Source organism: Pan troglodytes, chromosome 20, assembly GCF_028858775.2.
Source record: "Pan troglodytes isolate AG18354 chromosome 20, NHGRI_mPanTro3-v2.0_pri, whole genome shotgun sequence".
NCBI lineage: Eukaryota > Metazoa > Chordata > Mammalia > Primates > Hominidae > Pan > Pan troglodytes.
In genome coordinates, this window is record NC_072418.2 from 7,445,300 (window position 1) to 7,463,778 (window position 18,479).

The 18,479-nt window shown below is 57.2% G+C and overlaps 1 protein-coding gene across 12 annotated transcripts in view; it reads left to right on the top strand.

The window, feature by feature from the left end:
- KDM4B (lysine demethylase 4B) overlaps positions 1 to 18,479 on the top strand; it is a 186,916-nt gene that overhangs the window by 130,258 nt on the left and 38,179 nt on the right. For 11 of the 12 annotated variants that reach the window (XR_010153676.1, XR_010153677.1, XM_054673181.2 and 8 more), the window contains one exon: positions 13,539 to 13,735. Coding sequence is in view for 10 of the 12 variants with exons in the window: in XM_054673181.2 (XP_054529156.1) it covers positions 13,539 to 13,735 (197 nt within the window). In the remaining 2 variants the exon portion in view is untranslated. Of the gene's footprint in view, positions 1 to 13,538; positions 13,736 to 14,692; positions 16,260 to 18,479 lie in introns of those variants that run through there. The other variant, XM_016934753.4, reaches the window with a different exon arrangement.

The following is an 18,479-nucleotide window of genomic DNA, read 5'->3' on the forward strand; positions in this document are numbered from 1 at the left end:
TCGGGTGATGGGGATGGCGCCTGTTCACGAAGAAGAGTCACCAAGGGAAGGAGGTGAGTGGTAACCAAAGCCACCAAGATGTCGATCTCACCGTACACAGGATTCTTAAATACGTAGTAAAAGGCTGTAAAAGCCCCACATGGCACATCAGTCGGCCATCCAGGCTTCGTGGTTTTGTTTTTTTGTTTTGTTTTTTGAGACAGTCTCCAAAAACTCCAGACTGGAGTGCAGTGGTGCGATCATAGCTCACTGCAGCCTTGACCTCCTGAGATCAAGCAGTCCTCCTACCTCAGCCTCCCGGGTAGCTGGGACTACAGGTATTGCACCACCATGCCCAGCTAATTTTTTGTAGTTTTTGTAGAGTTGGGGTCTCACTATGTTGTCCAGGCTGGCCTTGAACTCCTGAGCTCAAGGGATCCTCCTGCCTTGGCCTCCCAAAGCACTGAGATGACAGGCGTGAGCCGCCGCGCCTGGCCTGTGCAGGCCTTGGTGGAGCTGCTCCTTCGGTCCTGATGGGGAGCATTTCCCAAATGTGCCCCATGGAAAAGGCAAGGCGCAGAGCAGGGACCGTAGGATGTCATCGACACGAAAAGCAGAGGACCGCTGCCCTGTGTGTCGGGAGGCTGGGGCCTCAGGGCAGAGAGCGCGTTGGCCACCTTCCCTTTTGTTCTTCTGGAGCTGGGTACTGGGTGCAGCGTTGGCTGTTCCAGAAAGTCTATGAGTTCTGTCTCCGTTTTGGCTCGGAGTTCTCCTGTGGGAGGTGCCCAGCAAGGATGATTCCCCTCGGCCACCAGTGAGATGGGAACCCTCCTCCTCCTCACCTCAGCAGAGCCATCGTGGACCTGGGGCCCCCAGCTTCTTTGGATCTCAGGCATGGGGGGCGCAAATGTCAGTCGGGACCTGTCAAGCTCTGTGGAAGGTTTCTGCATGTTTGCCCGAGCCCCACCAGGAGGGGCTTCAGAAGTGCTTGTCCAAGTGCAGCCCATGAGCCCTGCAGAGCAAGGCAGGGCACCAAGGCAGAGGCAGACACAGCCCCCAGCTGGGCCAGGGCTGGTGGCCAAGGGGCTTCCTCAGTGTGTAGCCTCCGTGGCAGCCTCCATGTGTAGTACATGGTCAGTAGAAGCCCCATTAACAGCAGGGGGGACTCGGCCTCTGGGGAGCGGATTTCTTTTGCAATATGATGTTAAAGGAAGGTCTGGCATTCAGTATGTTTTTTATTTTATTTTTTATTACAGTTTACAAAAGCACTCCAATTTCATTGGATTTCAGGCATTTTGCATGGGATCGTTATGGCTCAGAAGGCGTAATCTCAGGCATTAGATTAGAGTGACAGGCTTGGGAATTCAGACCGGAGAACAGCTGCCCTGCCTGTTCCCTTGTAGGTGACTGGCAGGTCTTGCTTTATAACAGGAAGTGCTCCCATGGTGGCCCTGACTTGCCCAGCCTGTGGGGTTTGCTTGTGTTACCTCATTTAAAACCCCTGGCAGCACGAGGTTGGTCCATCTAGTTCCCTAGAAAGGTGCCATGGACTGAAGGTCTGTGTCCCCTCAGAGTCATCTGTTGAGTGCTCATACCCCTCCCTAGGGTGATGGTATTAAGAGATGGGGCCTCTGGGAGGCGACGAGGGCATGAGGGTGATGCCCTCATTGATGGGATCAGTGCCCTTATGAAAGAGCCCCCAGAGAGCTCCCTCGCCCCCTCCACCATGGGAGGACTCAGTGAGAAGATGCCAAGAATCAGGAAGTCACCCTCACCAGACACCAGACCTGCCAGTGCCCTGATCTTGGACTTCCCAGCCTCCAGAACCATAAGAAATAAGCAATTTGCTTATGAGCCCCCAGCTTATGGTATTTTGTTTCAATAATGGACTAAGACAAAAGGTTCATCCCAATCACTTCCTCACATGCCATTTCCCTCATCCCTGCCTCCAAGGAATGTGCAGGGTGGATTTCTGAGCCTTTAGTTGCTGCTTTCTTTCCTTTTGGCAGAGATACTTTCAGGGGAACCTGGTCACATAGAACAACCTCCAGTTCCAGTAGTGCTGGGCACACACTGGGTAGCAGTGGGCAGTGGAGAGGATTGTGGGGCACCAGAAGGCCCATTTGTTTCCTTTCTCTTTAAACATGATGAGCAGGTCTGTGCAAATACCCCAAAGTCCAAGGATGCTGAGAGGCCAAAGAAAGAGGCTGGCATTCAGTTTCTCAGAGAGAAACATTTAATAAGGATTTACAACGAGAAGCCATGTCTGTGTCTTGGGTGGCGGCAGTGAGACAAGACGGTGGATCCCTGCACCATCACTCCCAGACCCAGGGCTTATATACCATAGGGAAGGGTCGTTTGAGGATGTGCAAGACAATTGAAATATGGAAACCTCAAGGGCCATTTGACCAAAGGGCAAGATTTGCAGTAAGTACCTGCTCTTATACAAGGAGCGGTAGATGAACTGGAAATCTCAGAGGCCTTCCCAGAATGGGGGTTAATCAAAAGCCAACATGGCAGGTTAGCATCCAAGATGGAGTTGCTTTGGCCTCCACACCTGCTGTGACCTCATTTCTGAGAGACATACGCTCCAGGGGCTTCTTGAGAAAGGAACACAGGCAGTAAAGTTTTGAGACTTTTCTCATTTGAAAACAGGGCCTGAGGGTGGCACCCTCATGGAGGAGATCAGAGCCCTTATAAAAGAGCCCCCAGAGAGCTCCGTCACCCCTTCCACCAGAGGAGGACACAGCGAGAAGGCACCATCTAAGAACCAGGAAGTGACCCTCACCAGACACCAAATCTGCCAGTGCTTTGATCTTGGACTTTCCAGCCTCCAGAACCTTGAGAAATAAGGAAAGGGCAGAATTTGAAAATGAAACCAAAAACTCCACAGGATGGTTAGGCAACAAAGTAGAAGAACTTGTGCAGGAAAAGCTGCTGTCTGGGTGGCAGATAGTTTGGCTGGGTATCGAAGTCCCTTCGAAGGCCGCATCCATCCGTGGTTCTCATTCAGTGCTGCTGGCACAAAGATGCTCCTCTGATTCCTCATCCTTGGTGTGGGACCTGTTTTTCTCCCTTCTGGAGGCTTATTGAACCCTTTTTGTGTCCCAAGTGTCCTGAAGTCCCCTCATTGGGTACCTGATACGTGTCTGATTTTTGTCACTTGCCCCTCCTTGGGCCTTTCCATCCATCTTTTCCAACCTTTCCCATGATTCTGGTAAACTTTCTTGAATGGTTTCATTGATTATTTGCTCTCCTGTCTTTCTTGTTTCTATTTCAAACTCCCGTCACTCGCTATTGGGCTTTCAGAACTAGTGTTCCACTTTCTTTATCTTCCCCACCTCCGTTTTCTACTTTGTCTTTTTTGTTTTTGTTGTTGTTGTTGTCTTCAAGACAGGATCTCACTCTGGAATGAGACAGAGTCTCAGGCTAGAGTGCAGTGGTGCAGTCATAGCTCACTGCAGCCTCAAACTCCTAGGCTCAAGTGATCCTCCTGCCTCAGCCTCCTGTGTAGCTCGGACTACAGGTGTGTGCCACCACACTGGCTGATTTTTTGTAGAGATGGGGTCTCGCCATGTTGCCCAGGCTAGTCTTGAACTGACCTCAAGTGATCCTCTCGCCTCGGCCTCTCAAAGTGCTGGGATTAAGGCGTGAGCCACCACACTTGGCCTCTTTGTCTTTTTTATTTATTTGTTTTCTGGAAGAGTTCCTCAGCTTCCTCACTTAACCTGTCTATTGATGTGTTTTTATTGGTGTTTTTCATTTCTGCCCTTTTTTGTCTTCAGAATATTCCTTTTGTTATAAGCCCCGTTCTTCTTTCATGATGTAGTATCTTTTATTTCTGAGGATATTGATTGATGATAGGTTTAAATTCTTTTTGAAAATGTCTTCTCTGGCTGGACATGGTGGCTCACACCTGTGATTCCAGCACTTTGGGAGGCTGAGGCGGGCAGATCATCTGAGGTCAGGAGTTCAAGACCAGCCTGGCCAACATGGTGAAACCGTGTCACTACTAAAAATACAAAAAATTAGCTGGGCATGGCGGTGGGTGCCTGTAATCCCAGCTACTGGGGAGGCTGAGGTAGGAGAATCACTTGAACCCAGGAGGCAGAAGTTGCAGTGAACCGAGGTTGTGCCATTGCGCTCCAACCTGGGCAACAAGAGCGAGACTCTGTCTCAAAAACAAACAAACAAAAAAAAATCTTCTCTGTCCTCTGTTTCTTACCAGTTGTTTTTTTTTTTTTTTTTTTTTTTGATAGTTTATTTTGATCTCTGGGGATCATAGTGCAGGCCCATCTCTCTGATGCTTGGGGGTAACGATCTAGTGTAATGATTACAAGTGAGGGGCTAGGTGCAGTGGCTCATGCCTGTAGTGCAGCACTTTGGGAGGCTGAGGCAGGAGGATTGCTTGAGCCCAGGACTTGGAGTCTGCAGTGTGCTGCTGTGATCACGCCACCACATTCCAGCTCCAGCCTGGGCAATAGAGTAAGACTGTCTAAAAAAAAAAAAAAAACCCCAAAACCCAAAAAACCCAAGTGGGCAATGGATGCTGGTGATGGCTTGGGATGCAAGGGGATAGCGCGGAGGGCCTCACTCGGTGCTTTACCCGGGGAGGTCTGGGTGGGCTGTGGATGCAGGGGAAGGGCGGGGAGGGCCTCACTTGGTGCTTTCCCCGGGTGGGCTGTGGATGCAGGGGAAGGGCGGGGAGGGCCTCACTCGGTGCTTTTCCCGGGGAGACCTGGGTGGGCTGTTATGGGGGAGCCCACATCAGGCCCTTTGGGTCTCTCCCCTTGGGCCAGCCAGATTGCACAGGGAGTAGCCCTCCAGCCTCCTGCCTGGGCTCCTAAGGGTGGCACCCACATCCTCCACTGTGCCCAGTGTCCCCAGCCCAGACACCCACCTTCTCTGGCCTCCCCAGTAAATGATCCTAGGGAGTCCAGCGAGGAGGGGCAGGCGGCCGCCAGGGTGCCAGGAGGGGTCGGGTGCTGCAGCAGTCCTCGCGCAGACCTCCGTTTTGAGCACCCCCACCCTTGTTTCCAGGGGACCCTGGGCCATGAGGCGTGGGGTGCGCGCCCGCCACCACCATCCGTGTCTCTGCTGGGAATGGCTCCCTGGTGGCCGTCCGTCTGCTCGCCACGTCCCTGCCGTCGTCTCCTTTTCCATCCTCCCTGTCCTTGCAGGTGTGTCCTCCCTAAAGGCACTTTCTCGTGGCTTCAGGAGAGAGATGGGTGGCGTGGGCTTGCCAGGCTACCGAGGCGTCACTTAGAGCCAGGAGCCATGAGCGTGGCCTCCTTCCTGCAGTTGCCTCTGGCTGCCCAGGAGGGATGTGGTGTTGCCTGGCAGGGAGTGGAGGCAGTGAGGCCTTCTAGGGGTCCTCCCTTGAAGGGTCAGCAGACCAATGTGGAAGTCACCAAGGATGAAGGCCAGAGCCTGGGGGAGGGTGGAGCTGGACACCCCTGGGAAGTCTGGGAGAGGGGCTGAGCCTCCACAGGCCAGGGGAGCAGGGGAGGAATGGGGCCGGGGCTGGGGTGGCATCTGGGGTCACTCCCGGTCTCTTGCTGTTGGTGTTGGGAGGGATCTCGCACCACAGCAGGGAATCGAGGCCCCGGCTCCCCTCAGGCTCTCCCTTCACCAGCGATGGGCGGCGGGCGACGGGTGACGGGTGACGGGTGATGGGTGCAGCACCCGCCCCGCCCATAGGAGAGCCCTGGTCCACTATGGCCTGTGGATGCCGCCCCTGACATCAGCATCTCTCTCTGGCCTCCCTGGGAGCAGTCTCGGAGCGGTGAAGAGCTCTTCACGTCCGGTGCTGTGGCGATACTAAGTAATAAGATCTCCAGGTTTTATTGGGCATTAATATTTATTCCCATGAAAAGGTTAAATTTATTTCACTTTAAAGCCCTGGAGAGTGCAAGGTGGAGCCATAGTCGCCTCTCCTGGCAACGGCCCTGCCCACCACGTACCCACCTCTCCCGCACAGGCCAGTCCTGGTGATGGCCTGCAGGACAGGGCAGATGTGTGGGGCAGTTGGGGGCACCCCCTTTTGGAAGGCACTGCTGCCAGTGGGGCCGGTGAGTGTGCAGAGCCCAGGGCCGATGTGTGCTTCCTGCAGGCACCGGGCAGGCCTGGCCACTCCTCAGCTCTCTGACCCCTTCCCCCGCTCTCTGCAGCAGGCACCACACGAGCCAATTTCGCTTGGCACGACGTCCTGAAGCAGGCCCTGGGCTCTGCGGCTGCTGGCTCTGAGCCCATCGACATTCTGATTTGTATTTTTTCATGCTTTGGAAAAAAGAAATCTATTTATCTCTGCATCGGGTCCCGCTCTGCATAACCGGAGGCAAACCAGCAGCCCCGCCCGCTTTCTCATTTTCCTGGGAAGGTAGCAGCGGGTCCTCTGAGGCCTGCGTCAAGAATATCGGGCTGTCGGACGCGTCAGTCTTCAGGGGCAGGTGACGGCCGCACTGCTTCCAGCTCTTTGGCTTGGTGTTTGGGCACCAGCTGACGGGCCAGCCAGCAGCAGCGGTGCTGAGGTTAGTCCAGGTCCCCTGAACTCGACGGCCATCAATCCCGGGCCTGTCATTTGCAAGCAGCTGCAGCAGCTGGTTGAGCCTCCTGCTAGACCCTCTCTCCACCCCAGGTTTTTCTTAAGGGTCTGTGACGGTATCTGTCAGTGGAGACTCATGTTAGCCATGTCAGGAGGGTCTGTGTTGGAGAAGGATGGAGGGAACAGCCCCGAGCCCAGGGGGCCCGGCTTTTGCTCTGTGAGGCTCACTCCACACCCTGTTCACTTCCTGATCCCCTTCCCCACCCTGCCTTGGTCCTTAAGGAGGTGAAGATGGGGCACGGGGGTGCACGGCCACCTCCTGTAGAACCAGGGCAGGCCAGCCGCCTTCTGAGTGGCTTCCGAGCTCCTGAGGCTTGGCTACCCGCACATCATGGGGTGGGTGAGGGGCAGAAGGAGGGGCCCTCCCCACGGCTGCCTGCAGTCTGGCCCTCCCCTTTTTATCTGGTAAAAAGTGTCCTGTGGCTGCTGGGTGGGTGGCAGGGAGGCTGGCCGAATCCCTGGCCAATGAGTCCTGCTGGCAGGACCCCGAGAAGCAGAGGAGCTCGCTCCAGCTGGTGCCCCTCCACCCCGGCAGCAGCAGGACGAGCAGGCGTGCCGGCACAGCTCCTGGGCACCTGCCCCTTTCTGCTCCCGGGTCTCCTGGCTTCTCATATGTGCTTATTTTGTCTCCCAGTTACACTGTGAGCTGCTTCAGGGCAGGGCCCAGCGTTGCACGGTAAAACTACATTAATTCAGACTCATTAATTCAGAGCCTATAATAGTTCAGACATGGGAGATGTGACTCTTTTTGAGCTAAAAGTTAGAAACCGTTTTGCTCTGGGTTTTTATGGCCACAATTGCAGAACCTAATCTAAGATCAGTACCTTTTTTTTTTTTTTCCAGCAACTAAAATCTTGGGAAATTAAAGGTCCTTAAAACATGCTTTCAGTTGTGAGCCAGACAGTTCTGAACTCGGCAAAGAGCAGGCACAGGGATGCTCTGTCTTGGAAGGGGGTTTTGTCTGGGAACGCCACTTCCAGGATTCAGACCTCATGTGTGTCCCTCGGGAGCTTCCAAAATAGGACTGCTTTTAGGTGGAGCGTATTGGAACTGATGTCAGTGAGAAAATGGACACCCTCACACCCCCCAAAAATTAGAAACAGAAGACCTCACTCCTCAGGCCGTGCCTCTTCTCTTCCCCAGACCCTGGGCAGGTCTCAGCAAACCCGGGAGAACCACAGCCTGACTCCAGGTCCCGAAGTTGTCATTTCAGGGACCTGAATTGCTGTTTTTTCCCATGTATGAGTGTCTGGGCTCATTAAGATAACTGGGGCCATCCCAGCCGGAATGTGCAAAGTCCATGGGCTCCGGGAGTTTGGAGCTGGGTCAGGTGGTGAGGCCGGGAGAGTCGCACCCCCTGGGCTCCGTCCGGGCAGCAGGATCCAGGTCCCCATGAGGCTGAGGTGCAGTTGGCCCCGCTCCCTGAGCTGCCCCTGAGTTCTGGGGGCAGCGTGCCCACAGTACATGGCTGGCTTGGGCTGATGGTGCAGAGGGCACAGGACCCAGAGCGGGAGGCCAGGACTCTCCATGCCTGGAGCCGGGCTGCTTCCCGGCAGGGACAGTCAGAGGCCCGGAAGCCGGTAGTGGGGCACGCGCAGCTGCCGTGCTCAGTACAAATTGGGACTGCTGCCCATGTCTGCAACAGACACACCTGTGATTGCTCCCAGAGTGTGCTGAAGCTGGTCTGTGGGACATGGTGTTCACCCTGATGCTGTTACACTGCGAGTTACACTAGAAAAGTTACTTCATGACTTAAGTCAGGCTTCAGCAAGCTTTTTCTTTTGAGACAGGGTCTCAGTCTGTCGCCCGGGCTGGAGTGCTGGGGCATGATCACAGCTCACTGCAGCCTTGACCGCCTGGGCTCAGGTGATCCTCCCACCTCAGCCTCCCAAGTAGCTAAGACAGTAGGCGTGCACCACCACACTCACCTAATTTTAAAAATAAATTTTTGTGGAGACAGTGTCTTGCTATATTGCCCAGGGTGGTTTTGAACTCCTAGCCTCAAGCGATCCTCCTGCCTCAGCCTCCCAAAGTGCTGGGATTACAGGTGTGAGCCACCATTTGAGCCAGCCCAAACTTATTGTAAAGGACCTGATAGTGACTATTTGCAGCTTTACAGGCCGTGCATTCCCCATCGTGAATGTTCAGCCCTGCCCTTGTAGCGTGAACACAGCTGTGGATGATACATAAATGAATGGGCCTGGCTATGTGCCAATAAAAGTTTATTCACAAAAACAAGTGGCAGGCCAGATGTGGCCCATGGGCCTACCTTAGAGGATATGCCTTCTCAATAAAGAGATTTAGAGAAATAAGTAGCGCAGAAGTGTTTACTCCCACAATTGAAAGAACCAGTTATTGTTTTGATACATTTCCCTGTCTTGAGAGAGCTCTGCCCATAATTGGGCTCTTGCTATATTCATGACCGTGCATTTTGTGTTTCTTCAGGTAACAGACACATCCTGAGGATGTTTCTGTCATTGAAAGCGTCCTGTAGACCGCATCTTGCCAGCGCACACCTCCCTGTTGTGTGTCGTTTATTTAGTCTGTCCATGATGGTTGAACGGTTTGGTTAGTCGTGTGTGTGTGTGTGTGTGTGCGCGCGCGTGCAAGCGTACTTGTCTTTCAGTACAAAAGCAAAGGACGTCTTTGAATTCCTTCCTTCCTTAGGCGAGATCGCTAGCAGGGGGAGATTAGGGACGAGCTTGCCTGGAGTGTGCAAAGATCCACGTTGCGCCTGTCGTCTGCAGCTTGGAAGAGCTGCTCAGCTCCTCCTTGCATCCTCCTGAGGCCGCCAGGGTCTGCTCCATGCTCACTGGGGGCCGAGTAGGGGCCGTGATGCTGACCCACCCTCCTCCTCTGGGGGATTCCGCAGGACCCAGCAGCCACCCGGCAGCCACCCCTCCCTCTGCTGTCACTAGCTTTGGGCAGCGCGTGTCTCCTGCATGCAGGAGCACTGTGAAGCCTCTGCTGATTCACTGGCAAGCGGCACTGTCCAGGCCCCCAGAGGTGCACTTGGCAGGGTGGTCAGGCTGCCCCCTGATATGAGCACTGTCCAAGAACTGGGTTCTGCTTGGCATCTGGGGCACCAAGAGGGGGGGCCTTGCTTTGAGACCCTGCTCTGCGGGCCTTAGCCAGGAACGAGAAGAAGCTTATGGGTTCCAGCCCAGCCCAGAGCAGTGAGACCAGGATCTTAGGACTGGGGAGAACGGTGGGGGCAGAGAGCCTGCAGTTGGTGGGCCCAACCTGTAGATGAGAGGCTGACCCCAAGGCAGGGCAATCCAGGGCCGTGACCTGCAGAGAATGTGGCGTATTTGGGAACAAAGACCCTCAGTGGAGACTGGCGGTGGGACCCTGGCTTCATGCTCCGCATTCCTCACCTGAGTCCCCACCTCCTGGTCTCGGACCTCCACCTGTCCCCAGAGACTGTTCAGCACGGAGGGGGCACCGCCACCCTGCCTTGGCCAGATGCGCCCAGCTTCCCCGGCAGCTCTCAGGGCGGCCTCACCCATGCACACGGTTCTAGCGGCCTTGTGTATCACACCACACGATGGGACACAGGCCCTGGGGCGTGCTCAGGCCTTTGGGGGCCGCGCAGACCTCCTCTTGCCCTGTTTGTGCCTGATTTCTCCATCAGAAACTAATGACACAGCCAGATTCCCCCGGATGGCGCCTTCCTTATCTGTCGCGAGTGCTGACAGAGGACCACCAAGTTGGGCAGCAGGAATTGGAGCGGGTGGGGCCTGTTCCCTCCAGTCACTCCTGCACAGCCTCACAGACACCCGTGTCCCAGAGAGTGGGGAGCTAGACAGGGCTGTGGTGAGAACAGTCAGGGGCCTGGCTAATGAAAACAGACAGCGAGGTCTGCCCTGCCCGAGGACTCTGTGGTGAGGCTCCCTCCGGCCTGCTCTGAACCCTTCCCAGCCACAGTAGAACAGCCCACAGAAGTCCTCATGTGCCTGGCTCACCCTTTTCATGGGCACGTGGCTCCCACAGGCACGCAGCCGATCAGAAGAGGCCGGAGTTGGTGGCTCGCAGTGGGGGCTGGGCATGTTCAGCAGGAGGCTGCTGCTAAGGGGAGCTGGGTCTCCTCACCAGCCCTAGCGGGTTTCTCTCCCACACTGTGGCCCTGCTGAGCTGCCCAGCACTCAGAAGCGACTGCCCTGTGTCCTCGAAGGCTGTGCTTCCCTCCCTGTGACCCACCGGCCTTGCCTCCTTCCTGCTGTTTGCTTCTTGGGTGTCCTGGCTCCTCAGCTCCCTGCAGAGCCACGTGGAGACTTGCAGGAATGCTCCCAGCCGCCACCTCCTTCCAGTCCAGCCGTGGGCAGCCTGGCACCAGCAGCTTTGTCCTGGCAGTGGCAGCCCCTGGAGCAGGGGATGCATCTGGAGCCGTGCCAGCCCCAGCCGGGCAAGGGGGCTCAGGCCGTGCTCCAGGCCGCGGCAGTGCACTCCGTGGAGCGTGTCTGCCTGTCCCCCTCCACGGGTGCACACAGGTGCTTTTTTTAATTACTTAAGGAAAAGCAATTGCAAAGCCGCTCAATACAAATCCCCTAAGCTGCTGTGGATGGGGATGCCGGGGCAGTCGGCCTGTCCAGGAGTCTGAAACGCCGGCACCATCTGTGCTCCTGCCACTCCACGGCCAAATGACACCACCAGCCTTTCTCTCCTGCACTATCTTTCATTAAATGAATTGAGTTTGCTGGGAATTGCCCAGCCATAAATATTCCCTCCTGCTCAGCATCATGGGAATCTAACTGTTCCCAAGCCCCTGCTCCTGGATCCAGCAGAAGGTTCCATGGCCCCCCTGGGACTGGGTAAGGTGGGGGGAGGCACGAGCTGCAGGAAATTCCACAGGAAGGTTTCCGTCGTCCCCAACCCCGTCAGATTTGGGGTCGTAAATATGTGAGTGTCTCCAAGCAAAGTGTGGGCCACCTGGAAAGGTTTGTCAGGGCAAGGGAATAGTTGCGTTGAACTAAGTCTTTCCCTTCCCATTTCCTTCATCCCATTGAGCACGGGTGGTGACAGCAAGACAGGTACTTGAAATGGAAGAGTGTCTCACGATTTTTGGAAATGGGCTTCTTCTGTGCCTGTTTGATGGAGAGGCAGAAAGTTCCCTGTGGGCTTCTGAGGCTGAGATGAGGGTTGGCAGAGGTCGGGGCAGCCTGTGTCTGGCACGCGGTCCCTGGGCCCGCCTCTCCCCAGCAGGAGATGAGGTCTGTGCCCCGTTCAGACGGGGGCCCGTGCCTCTGCCCCCCACGCCCCGAGCTTCCACATGGCCCTCCCCCATGTCTGTGGAGACTCCCAGGGGCTACTTTGTCCCCTAGAATCTAGACCAGGAATTTCCAAACTGCTGCCCGCGGGTCAACTCTGTCCCTGGCCTCTGTTTATTAATAAAGTTTTATTGACACACAGCCATGCGCATGCATGTGCCCATCATCCGTGATGCTTTAGAGGCACGGTGCAGAGTTTCTCGAAGCTGAAAACACTCAGCGTTTGGGCCTCTGTGACAGCTGGCCAGCCCTGCCCTTTCCCCCTTCCTCTTGAGGTTGGGGTTTTTCCAGCCCCATCTCAGCCTCATCCCAGTAGGTACGTGACAGACCAGAGCTTCCTGGCCGCCTCCTGGGATCTGAGTGCCATGGTGGTAATCGCCGCTTGGGCATCTGGGTTCATGCTCTCTGGGGCCTGGCTTCTCTGGCCCCAAGTCCCTGAAATGTTGAGCGTCACCAGGTCACCTGCAGAACATCCTTCCCAGTGCCCAGTGTGACCAAAGTGACGCAGCAGCAGAGCCACCAAGAACAGTGACCTGGGAAGGGCTGAGGGCGTGAGAGCGGCAGGTCTGCCCGGCAGGCAGCTGGAGGGGACTTCAGCTCATCCTTGCCACTCGCTTGACGTTCCCAAACACAAGGGGCCATCCTATTGGGTGTTTGCTCAATTCCCCCAAGACCCCAGGCAAGCCGGCTGCAGCACATGGCACGTTAATGTCCTTTCTTAGCCGCTGAGTCCCTGAGCCTCCCAGACCCTCAGCGTCTTCTTTGTTAACATTGGCGTCCCTCCAGCCCTGCAAGCTGGAGGCAGTCAGGTGAGGCGTGCGGGAGCCTGTGGGCCACCGTCGCCCTCGTGAGGCCTCCTGAGGAGGGTCCGTTGTCACATTCCGGGATTCCTGTTGGTTCTCTCAGCTCTTTGGGGACTGCTGTTGTCTCCCTTCTTCCCAGCCCTCTTGGAACGATTGCTGTTATAAAATACTCCGTATCCATTTTTACCTACCTGGGGGCACCCGCGTCTGACGGGAGGGAGATTTTTGCCTGAACCAACAGGAGGCATCTGAACCTCAGCCTCGCTGGTCTCTGGACAGCTGTGCGTGGGGCAGTGCCCAGTCCTGAACCTCAGGCCCCTCATTGAGCTGCGCCCAGCCCCCATTTCTCTTGGGTGTTTGCTCAGTGGCCGTTCCAACTCCGTGGAGGCAAACCAGGGACTCACAACTGAGGGATGCCGTTTCCTGACTTGTGATAGAAGTTCTAGAAACAGAGCAGGGGTGGTGGTGCACACCTGTAATCCCAGGGCTTTGGGAGACTGAGGCAAGAGGATCACTTGAACCCAGGAGTTCAAGACTAGCCTGAGCAACATAGCGAGACCCCATCTCTAAAAATTCTCTTAAGAATTAGCCAGATGTGGTCGTGGGTGCCTGTAGTCCCAGCTACTTGGGAGGCTGAGGCGGGAGAATCGCTTGAGCCTGAGAGGTCGAGGCTACAATGAGCCATGATTGCACCACTGCACTCCAGCCTGGGCGACAGAGTGAGACTGTGTCTCGAAAAGAAAAATGTTCTAGAAGCGGAATGCTCAGCGGTGGGATGGGGTGTGGGAGGCCCGGGCCGTGGGCCCTACCTGCTCTGGGGTGGGGTGTGTGGAGCCAGCCGTCCAGGTGTGGCGCGAGGGCTCAGGCTCCTGTCCCCTGCCGCAGTGCACGTGCCGGAAGGACATGGTCAAGATCTCCATGGACGTGTTCGTGCGCATCCTGCAGCCCGAGCGCTACGAGCTGTGGAAGCAGGGCAAGGACCTCACGGTGCTGGACCACACGCGGCCCACGGCGCTCACCAGCCCCGAGCTGAGCTCCTGGAGTGCGTCCCGGGCCTCGCTGAAGGCCAAGCTCCTCCGCAGGTGAGTTGCCAAGGGACTGCCGCGTGACTGGCCCAGCATGACGGGGGGTGGCCCTGCTGGGTGGCCCAGGCCCCTTCCCACTGGCAGGGGCTCCGGGCCGTGTCCCACTCCTCCCTTTCTTCCTATTCCCACCCCACCTCCTCTTTCGTCCTCCTCCTCCTGTTCTGTTTCTCCTCAAGTCTGAGGCACAGTGTTTTCTCGAGGCCTCGCTTTGCTGGGGTGGGTGGGCTCTGCTCTGGCGGGCAGCGTCTGTGCCGTTCACACCCGCGGGCTCCCCATACTCCTTGTCATGTCCCTGCCAGGAGGCTGACCCTGGGCGGCCCCAGGCCCCGTGCCATTGCCTCAGCAGAGCCACCAGCCACATGGCTCCCTGTCCCTCTCACTCACCGCATTTCTGCTGTCCGGCTACTCGGGCCCCTCCCTGGCGCTGAGAGCAGTCGGGTCCCCTGCAAGGACTCAACGGGGCATCAGGTGGGGCTGCTTGGATTTGAGATCGTGGAGAGGATTTCAGAAGGCCGGCCCCGGGGCGTGACCCTGGATGCCCTCCTCCCACTCAGAACCCCTCCCTGCGCATCGCCGCACAGACCCTCCCAGCCAGGTATCTGGTGTCCACCTGGAGGAGAGGCCAAAGCATCTGCAGCCTCTTGGCTTCTGACCACAAGAGGCCATGGGGACACGGAGGCAGGTCCCGGCCAAGGAGGAGATCCACTTCATGCCCAGAGTGAAGGCGAGCACCGGCCTCCCCAGCCCCTCCTCTGGGAAGTGTCCAGGCTTCCAGGGCTCTGAGCTGCCCTTGGCACAGTTGTCGACAGATCTCACTCCTGTTTGGTGCCCAAGGAACATTCAGGGAGCCCCTGAGCACGAGCTGGAGCCGGGAGGGACGGCACAGAGTGGGCTCAGCCGACTCCTCCTGGGAAGGGCCAGAGAGCAAACATGTGTGACTTGGCGACTTTGCAGGCCAGGCCTCCTGTGTCTCGACGTCTCGACTCCGCATGGCAACTCAAGACCCCTGCAGATGATAGACAGCGAAGAAATGCGCGTCGCTGTGTCCGTGAAGCTTTGTTTACAGACCCTGAAATCCAGATCTCATGATTTTTACATGCTACCAAATATGATAATTTTTCTGTTTTGAGCCACTTAAAAATGTGAACATTGGCCAGGCACGGTCGCTCACACCTGTAATCTCTGCACTTTGGAGGCCAAGGAAGGAGGATTGCTTGAGTCCAGGGGTTTGAGACCAGCCTGGGCAACATATTGAGATGCCATCTCTACAAAAAATTTAAAAATCAGCTGGGTGTGGTGGTGTGCGCCTGTGGTCCCAACTACTCAGAAGGCTGAGGCAGGAAGATCACTTAAGCCCAGGAGGTCAAGGCTGCAGCGAGCCAAGATTGTACCACTGCACTCCAGCCTGAATGACAGAGCAAGACCTTGTCTCTCCAGGAAAACAAACAAACAAACAAACAAACAAACATGTAAACACTGTTCCTAGCTTGTGGGTCGTACCCAGACAGGCTGCTGGCAGGTCTGGTCTTTGAGCCAACAGTGGTGGCCCTGGTGTGGGGGCAGCCTCCCCCTTCCCTTTGAGCAGTGGCCTTCCCTCTGCAGCCATCCAGTCTCTGCTGCCTTGATCTTGTCCCAGCTGGCGATGGATGGTGCCCACTTGAGACCCAGCCACTGAGCACCAAGGTTGGGGGCGGCTCAGCCTTGGCCCCCCACCACGCTCTGCAGAAACAGGCCTTGGAACTGGTTTCTGAAAAGTCACTTCTGGTCCAGAACCTTCTCCTCTAACTGGGCGCCTTCTTTTTCAACACGTCCATCTGTCTGTGAGTCTGGGACTCCTGGGCGGTCTGGGCATCTGTCTCGGCCTCCTCTGTCTTCCCCACCTCGCGGCCTCTCTCAGAGAATGTTCCCTCCGCCCCGAGTGTTTTCACAGCCCCTCCTGACAGCCCTGCCAAGGTGAATCTGTCTCTTCTGCTCTTGTTATCTGTCCTTTTGATTTCCTGCCTCCTGTGTGCTCCTCATGAAGAGCTGCCTCCTGGTGAGGCTACTCCAGGCGGCCCCCGCAGCACAGAGCTCGTGCACCCCAGCTCCCAGGCCCAGCCAGACGTGCTATTTGCATAATGGTTAATTGATTGTGGCTCAGGCTAATTGGTCAACAGAGCGGATTGCCAATAAACCGGCGCCAAGTTCCAGGAGTGGAATGGGACTAGAGGCCGTCTAAATTGCCTGCCAGGAGGAGATGCGGAAGCCGCTGCGCTCACCGCTGCTTGGAACCTTCTTTGCACACAGGAAGTGGACCCCCCAGAACCAGCCCTTGCGTGGCCTGGCCTCCCTGCCCCGGCCACCCCCTCACTTCTAGTCACGACCTGCTCCTCCCAGGAGCCCCCTCCCGCCCTCTCCCGCGCCGCCATCCTGGGGGCTGCCTTCACCCAGCAGCAAGCCTGAATAACAAATGAAGTCAGCTTCCCAAGGATATAATTTTCTTTAAAGCCTTCAGTATGTAAAACAAGGCTGATTCACTTTTTTTTTTTTTTTTAAGTCATGGGGGGTGCTTTTCTCTGGAGAGGCAGATGGGTGACTCACGTTTCAAAGCCCAAGCTGCCCCTCCCTCCACCAGGGAGGTGGTCGGTTCCCCCCTGAGCAGTGCCCTCTCCACATGGCCTGCCTTTTCCCCTGAGCCAGGCTCCCTCCCTGAGGGCATATCTTGGGGCCAGGGCAGCCCTGTCTGAGCATCTGTGGCTCAGGCTGGATCGGGAGACACAGTGGACTGGCTCTGTCTCCCAGACAAGGGGCTTGTGGACACAGGCGGGATCCTTCTCTGGTTGGGGGAGCATCCTGGGCCCTGCAGGGTAATGAGCAGTATCCCTGGCCTCCATCCACTCCATGCCAGGAGCGCCCCAAGTCGTGACAACCACAGATGTCCCCAGACATCACCCAGTCCCCCGCGTGGGAACCCCTGCCCTAGACCAAGGGATGGCGTCAGGGTGGGCGCCATGCCCTCGCCCCCGTGCAGTCCAGCCTTCCCTGCCCTCCGCGTGGCTGTGGGACGGCCCCCATGTGTTTACCAGGTGCCCCGTGGGGTGCGGATGGTTCGGCACAGCTGCCTGAGCTCAGAGGACACGGCCTACTCCCTGCTCGCCACCTTACATGGGTCTCTTCCAGAACTAAATCTCGTTGAGCGAGCACTGGGGGCTGTTTGTATTCTTCCCCCTGATGGATGGGTCGCCTAAAACTGCAGCCTGGCTCCTGGCGGGTGCCCTCAGCCTCCCCACTCCCGGTGGCGCTGTGCGTTCTGGTGCCCTGCCTGAGCCGGAGCCCTCACAGTGCTCTCTGGCACCCACGCGACGCTCCTCCATGCAAACTCTTTCCACGCGAGAAGCGCCATGTGCACGTGCTCCAGCAGGTACGCGCTCCCTGCAGGACATCTGTGCACCCGCCTCACCACAGCCTCCCTGGCCTACTGCTGCTCTGTGAGCCCGGCTGGGCCCAGGCCTCGTCTCCCCTACCCCTCCGAGCTCGGTGCTGCCTGTCCCCTCCTGCTCTGCCTTGGCCTGTCGCCCCTGCGCCAGTGCAGGACACCACCACGCCTCTGGCCCCGACTCCTGCCAGGGCTGCCATGGCTGCCACACCCCAGCTGCATTCCTGAGCCCTCCCCACCAACAGGGACCTCAGCCCTCAGGGACAGAACCTCACGAGCACAGGGACCTGCCAGCCCCTGCAGGGAGTGCGCAGCCTCAGGGACTCACTTGCTGTCTCCTGTCTCTTTCCTAGAGCTGCCCTTCATTCTCTCAAAGGTGAAATTCCTCAGCACAGGGTCTAGTCTTGGGGGTGGGGAGCACTGGGCCACTTTGGGTGGGGGGTGGGCGGCTCTGAGGGCTCAGCCTGGGGCCAGCCTCCCAGTCCTCCCCGCCCTGTGAGAAGCCCTGAGCCAGCGCGGCACTGATAGCTGATGGTCCCACTCTGGGTGCTGCAGGTGCCCTGTGTTACTGGGTGACAGGGCCAGAGGCCGTCCACCCCGCCTCCTGCCATACAAGCTGCAAAGGACACCTGCTTCCACCTTGGAAATATTAGTGCAGTTATCTGGACTACGTCCCGACATTTGGCTCATAGGAATGAGCCCAGCGGCGTCCAGTTAAGCCTGGCAGGCTAAGTGCTTATTTATCTCCACTCTCTCCTGAAACACCACTGAAACACCAGAGAGTGAAGTGCAGAGAACGGGAGAGGGGACAGTGGCAGCTGAGCACGTCTCCAGGCTTTGAAAAGCAGGGAAGGGTGGGCAGGAGACCCCATGGGCCGGCAACCAGGAGGACAGCCAGCAGGGAACAGCTGGGCTGCACCATGGGGCCACAGAAAGACACAGTGGGCAGACATGGGCAGCTCCTGGGGGGCTGCAGGGGGAACGTACCACGGGGCCGCAGAAAGACACAGCGGGCAAACATGGGCAGCCCCTGGGGGTGCTGGGGGGATGTGGGGGCAACCAGCAGAAAGTGGGTGGCTCTGGGCAGAAGGGAGGCGCCTTCCTGGGGTCAGCAGTGGGGCCCAGCTGCCAGCCTCACATCCCCCCAACCCCCAAGGCCAGGAGAGACAATAGAGGGGGTGGGGGTCCTCTGCCAGAGAACAAAGGGGCCCAGTGGAGCAAAGCCACATATGCTGATACTGGGGCTCTCCTAAAGTCACAGGCTCCTGCCCTCAGCAGCCCCTGCCACTGCCTTCACCAGGCCCAGCTCACACACGGCTTGGCACC